Genomic DNA, 6,491 nt, shown 5'->3' with positions numbered 1-6,491 from the left:
TTTGCAGAGAGAGCCAGTTGAATGGCCATATGGGACCCCGGACCTACATGGGATTAGCTTTGGATTTTTTGATTGGTGAGCTTCCTTTTTTGTTTATGTTCTGCAATTAGTTTTTTTGATTTCATTTCATGTCTCATGTCAATCAAGCAACATATTCAATTGTATTCTTGTGATTTATATGTATATAACTTTTTTTATTGATTTAAGAAAAAAGAAGGTCACGGTTACTTGAGGTGTATATGTGTTTAAAATTTTCAGTGAAGAGGAAGAATAAATACATGAAGGCGAGAAACAGATGTCTGAAGACAATAAGAGTGACAAACAGACCATAAGAGAAGAGAAGGTTTGGTTGAAACCTGGGAAGTGGGCCAGAAAAGTATGTATTTGAACATGTTAATGAAGTTGAATCATTTCTTTTTGGAAGATATATAATTGATTGGTCATTAAAGTAATTTTTAATGATCACATTATTTATTCCTGGGTTTGATTAACACCATTTAGAAACAGCAACATGCATTAAGAGAAAATAACTGTAAAATGATATGTATCCCTTATTGTGACGTATGACAATAAACATACATACTTGTTGGTATGTAGGTTGAAGATTTCACCTCTGCTAGAATCGCTATGGATGCTACAGAAATCATACAAGATGTGCCATCATATGAACAGTCAGTCGCTGTCTTACAGCAGTTACAAAAGCAGACACAATGTGAAGGATGTAACCTGTGTTGCTCCAAATGGTGCACTTGTTTACAGTTCAGATTTATACCCAGGTTCCACATCCGATGCTGCAATTGTCGAACATTGTCATGTTCTAAACCAGCTTCAGCCTGGATATCTAATTCTAGCAGACAAAGGATTTAATATATTTGATAAACTTTCAGCTGGTGTTTCATTAAATATTCCACCATTTTTATCCAGTAAAGGACATTTTACAATGGAAGAGGCTGAATTGTGTTTCAAAATAGGAAGAAGTAGAATCCATGTTGAAAGAGCAAACGAAAGAATAAAAAAATATGATATTTTCAATCATATTCCTGCTCAGTATTTGTCAACCAAAATATTTCAACTATGTTGCTGTTTGGTTAACTTTCAGGCACCATTATTGAAGGAAATTGCTGATAAATATGAGATTTTGGAGTGAAACATATTAAACAACTAAATGAAAAGATCTTTCATTTACTTCAGTTTGTGTCCTGTGCATGATAATCAATCACCACCTGTATGATATTTAAAAAGAAAACGGTATTATATTTATGACAAACACATATAACACACCAAATTTATGTGCATAAGGTCAAATTAAAAACGAGAATTGAGGTCAATTGTGCATACTCCATGTGCTCCGGCTTTTTTGTACAAAAAGAGTTTCTGTAATGATCGCAGGACTTCCCTTTTGTTTAAAATAATTGATTCAATTAACAAATTTTCAAACTTTAAAATAGTTTTCAAAGATGACAGAAATTTGTTAAAGCAGTGTTTGATAGTTAACATTGAATGTGATACACACTACTCAATCTCTTATCTTTTATAATGGCAGTGCCAAACTCTGACAATGGTCCATTTTCAGTGTCAGCTATTACATTAATACATTCATCATTTTTATGAAGAAAATAAACTCAATAAAGTAGATCTTCATTAAAGAGATGGTAAAAATGTCAACATGTAAAAATCAATCATAGAAGACATATTAATTGCCCAAGAATTGTCTTTTAATATTCTAACAATTTGCATGTCTTTCGTTGTCCAAACAACCAAATCACAACACTGAGTGCCAGTAATATGAAGCTGTCCCTGAATTTGGCGCCAGTAGTCATGTGAGCGTTTCAAGCACATCCTGCCATCTGGAGATAGGTCTGGAAAAAAACAAAGTCGTCTTTTGATCATGTCTTATGAACAAAAATGCTTGTTTCATTTTCATTTAAAATGATCACTTAAAGCTGCACTCTCACAGACTGACAGTTTTGACCTCTTTTTTGGTCTCAGAATCAGCTGATTTTGGAATCAATGCCTTCAATTCAGTCATAAGAGGTAACTCACTATAGAACATATCTCAATTGGATGGAAAACTGCCGAAAATTTCATTTCTCTTCGAGCAATTTTAACGCTTTTAGCCATAGTACATCAATTTTGAAAACGTAAATATGAAAACTGCGATCAGCTCTTTTGGCAGCAGTCTTACATCACTCGTTTCCTGGCATTTATGCAAAAATTGGCTCATTCCAAGACAAAACTAAAATAATTCAAAAAATCAATCTGTGACAGAGCAGCTTTAAGTTAAATTAATAATAACAGTTGAGAGTTAACTGAAACATAATGGTATAAGCAACCAGCATCAACATCTTCCATCAAGCGATAAGATAAATCAAGTTAACAGTTTATGATATGGGTTTACAGTTTATGTCCACCTTTTTCTGTGTCAACAATCCAGAGATAAAATTATTATTTTTCACTTATATTGAAAATCATCTTATAGAATAAAATGAGTGAAAATACCTAGGTAGAAGTCTTTGTTTGAATGGCATGCCTCCGTAATAGTCATGTCCTTGGCAGAGAGAGGGCACTTCAACTCGATGATGTCTGGTGACATTACTGGCTGTTCCTTATCTTGGAGGTGAACGCGGCCACAATAATCTCCTTGAACAAACCCGTCAGGTGAAGCCCCAAGGATGCCTGATTCATGAAGCCAAATGCCTGTACAATATTAGATACAAATAAACAGTCATCAGCTACAATATGGTTTAACGGCACTGGTCAATGAATGTACCCATACTGGGGCTCAAATCACAAACCTCTTGATAACAAGGTTGATGCATTACACAGAGAGCTAAATCTCTACTTGTTTATTTATCAGCAAACTACAAATATTTCACTTCAATACTTTACAATCAAACATTCTCGGCAATAATACATAGACTAGTGCTTCTTGAATATAGCAAACACCATTAACAGTATTATAATCATTTTCATCTCAATACAAATGTAATTTACATGAAGGTCAATGAAAAGTGGTGGGAACTTAAAATGTACATTGAAATGGGCTTTGTAACACAGATGAAGATGAATCCAATTTTGAAATGAAATATTCATATCACATTATCATTTGTGCATTGTGTAAATATATTAACATGCAGTAACTGGTTGATGTCACTAAGTACCAAATCACATTAAAATGTACAAAACTTTATGGTACCTTTCAGCATTAAGCATTTTCAATAATAAGTATCATTGGATATTTTTCATGAATCAGAAAAAAGACATTTAAAATATTTACCAGTTTGTACCAATGTCACCCCTCCAGTTCTGCAATATGCATCTAACCCATTTTTCTCATGAGTTATTCCCCACTGGATAGGCGCCCCCTTCTGGAGATTGTAGGCGCTCAGTAGGCGTTTCTTCAGGGATGCACATAATCTGTACATACATTATCATACTAAAGTGACATCACACATGTTATTAACAGTTGTATATAACTGAATACAAAGTATATTGCTATCATAATGCTTGGATAAAAGGGAATAATAATAATAAAGATAGTTTTACAAGAGACCTATTGCTTAGTTTATCATCCATAGCTTTACCGATTGCGTTTGGAAGCAGCAATTATTTGTCCAAAGTTGGAGGCACTAAATCGGAGCTTTCTGGCGGCTGCCCAAAGGGAGTTTTCCCTCTGCCCGGTAGTCATGAAGGCTATCTGGGTTATCTTCTCCTGGGACAGAACAAGTGATCGCCTAAAATATGTGCGTGGATCTTGTGATGAAAGGTACCCTGGACTTACTAACACATCTTCAATCAGTGGTAATGGAAGTTGTGGCGGCTTGGGTTCCTCCAACAGAATCCAGTGTAAAGCTACAAGTAGATAGTAAATAATAAATTTCATTAATTAAAGGAAAATTGCAAAAGTTAACTATTACATAAATAACATGCATACAATGCACAATCGTGTGAATAGGTTTACATCATTATTTTACAAGATACTTGTTTATCAATATTAATTTAATTATTATACTAAACATTATTATTTTGTCATTTGCAATTTCAGAATCCTGTCATTTGCAATTTCAGAAAATTTTATCAAAGTTCAGACCAAATATTTTTTATCAGAAGAAACAAATGAAAGTATCAAAATATGGTAAATAATAAAAATGACAACGTCAATGAACAGACATATTATTCAATCCCAACTGTACAACAGTAACAAAAATCAACATTTAACTCCAACAATTTCGCAACCTGTGAAACGCCCTAATTGCCCTAGGCAGTTATATAGAAATGATCTGTCGTCTGCTGTGACAGTCCTCTTAAGAGCCCTGGATAAAAATATTTTTCAACAGACATCGATCCAGACTTCAAGCTTTTACCAGACCAAAGATTTTTTTGTCAACTTGGTTCTTTGCTGTTGTAAATTAGGCAAGTTTTTTACCAATCGTGCTCAAATCATACCAAACATGACTGATGGGTCAGGCAGTATCTGCAAATCGTGGTATTTAATCTTAATTGTTCTAGTTAATCAATAAAATTTATGTTAGCATTTCATATTAATAATGTAATTATAATATTTTTACCTGTACTCTTGTTGCCTTGGGGGATATAAGTCAGTCATTGTAACTGTAGTCTTTGGAGGTGCTGACTTTGGATGTTTGAGCCAACTGCATTTTATATCTGTTTTGCTAGCTCTCTTGTACCTGCAAACAAATGTACAAATAATGACCACATTTGAACAACATTTAAGAAGCAGTTATATTACTATTGGAGACATATTATTGTACTTCAAAATGATAAATCACTGTTATGATTTCCGTTCAACAGTAAAAATGTATTTTTAGTCTCAATTAGTAATGTTTATATAGCCGTAGAGTAAAATAATCTGTATTTGTCCCAGATATAGCAAATAATAATATCATTGAAAGTTAAGAGCTTTTTATGTGTACATATGGATATTTCGGATAAAAATTTAATTATATTCAAAATATATATCACAACTGGACAAAAGTGATTAAAATATTTACCCAAACAACAAGACTGCTGCTACATGATGGCATTTATACTCAGCCATAGGGCATTGGCAACGTGTAGACTGCACTGCACCATTGTTTTCTTGCTCTAGGAATATCTGGGGGAAAACACAGAAGAGCCTACTATAAATGTAATACATACTATATAGGGTGATTTTAGCATTACTAAATGAAAACAGTGAAAACCAAAAAATAAAGTCTAAGTGAGCTATGCAACCATAACATCAAGTAAAATATAAATCATTAGGATACATGGGGGCACAGGGGGCAGAAGCAACTTTTTTAAGTTTTCCTAGCCTATATATATATATATATATATATATATATATATATATATATATGCATATTAATTTTTATACATAGAGAGAGAGAGAGAGAGAGAGAGAGAGAGAGAGAGAAAGAGAGAGAGTGAGGGAGAGAATAGCTTGCTTCTGCCCCCTGTGGTTTTGTCTGTCATCTGTCAAATATGTTTTCATCTATATTTAAATATGTCGATGAACAATAAAAAAGTAAATATTTGATAAATACACAATATTTTATAGATGCATAAGGGTAATCATATATATACATGAATGGACAGGTGTACTTCACCAACAAACTCAACGTTTTCAACCCTAAGATGGACAGAAGAGAAGATATGTAATACATCACTATAGTCATCAATAAATACTTGTTATTATTTAAAACGTAGTTCTCCACACATTTTTGTTTGAAAGTAACAGTTCCGGGATATTAACCAAGGCAGCAGGCACTATGAACCGGAATGAATCGATTTTTTGTTGACTGTACAGTAATGTGTAATACACAAAATGATATTTGTTTACCTGGACAGAATACGACGTATCTCTCATGGATGCCTGAACATTTGCCTGTATCACTCTCAGTTCATCGATGGAAAATCGTAATACTCTCCCGCTTTCTACCGCTGCTTCACTTTTTCTTGTAAGCTTCACATGACCGTCGACGTATCTCGACCAGTACAAAATTGATAGCGCCATATTGTTGTTTGTTTGTACCCGGAAGTGCAAACTCTCGTTAATTCTCGGAGGTCACATGACATGACTTACATGCCCTATATACAAACAAGCCACATGGAACTACAAGGAAAATGGATGCATTGATGGCATATATTCCTTTTAGTGTGATATTTATCACATATTATGAGTGCATATTATTTCAATGTTATTTAATTTAGAGAACAAAAAGTAACCTGTGAACATGTACAATTATACAGACATTAAAAAGACCAACAGGGTAAATTTGTTTGTTTATTTCTTTGTTCACAAATATTGTTACCATATTTCTGAAATCACACAACACTGTCTTCTTTTACTTTACATGATGTGGATACTTCACAAGCAATTATGGATAATGACTGGCAAAATATAAGAAATGAAGGCATGAAAACCTTATCAATGGAATCAACTGGGTTTATTTAATACAAGGTTTCAAGAATTTCCATTCTTTGATAAA

General features: G+C 33.4%; 1 protein-coding gene across 1 annotated transcript; it reads right to left on the bottom strand.

Annotated features, from left to right (window-relative positions):
* Positions 1-1,306: 1,306 nt before the first annotated feature.
* On the bottom strand, positions 1,307-6,016 carry LOC128212308 (uncharacterized). The gene is made up of 8 exons (XM_052917698.1): positions 5,843-6,016; positions 5,013-5,116; positions 4,569-4,688; positions 4,237-4,313; positions 3,585-3,852; positions 3,278-3,417; positions 2,500-2,697; positions 1,307-1,859 (listed from the first exon to the last, which is right to left on the bottom strand). The coding sequence occupies exons 1-8, from the start codon at positions 6,014-6,016 to the stop codon at positions 1,642-1,644; spliced, it is 1,299 nt and encodes a 432-aa protein (XP_052773658.1). The 3' UTR covers positions 1,307-1,641.
* Between the last annotated feature and the right edge of the window lie 475 nt (positions 6,017-6,491).

This window comes from Mya arenaria, chromosome 12 (genome assembly GCF_026914265.1).
Source record: "Mya arenaria isolate MELC-2E11 chromosome 12, ASM2691426v1".
Lineage (NCBI taxonomy): Eukaryota > Metazoa > Mollusca > Bivalvia > Myida > Myidae > Mya > Mya arenaria.
Note: the sequence above shows the minus strand (reverse complement) of the source record. Positions and strands in the feature narration are given on the sequence as shown.

What these genes read in the sequence shown, in the direction of transcription:
- LOC128212308 (XM_052917698.1), bottom strand. Translation starts at nt 6,016, where the DNA reads ATGGCGCTATCAATTTTGTACTGGTCGAGATACGTCGACGGTCATGTG. An exon ending in ATACGTCGTATTCTGTCCAG is followed by an intron (nt 5,117 to 5,842) that starts GTAAACAAATAT and finishes GTTTTCCCCCAG; the next exon opens with ATATTCCTAGAGCAAGAAAA. An exon ending in GCAGCAGTCTTGTTGTTTGG is followed by an intron (nt 4,689 to 5,012) that starts GTAAATATTTTA and finishes ATTTGTTTGCAG; the next exon opens with GTACAAGAGAGCTAGCAAAA.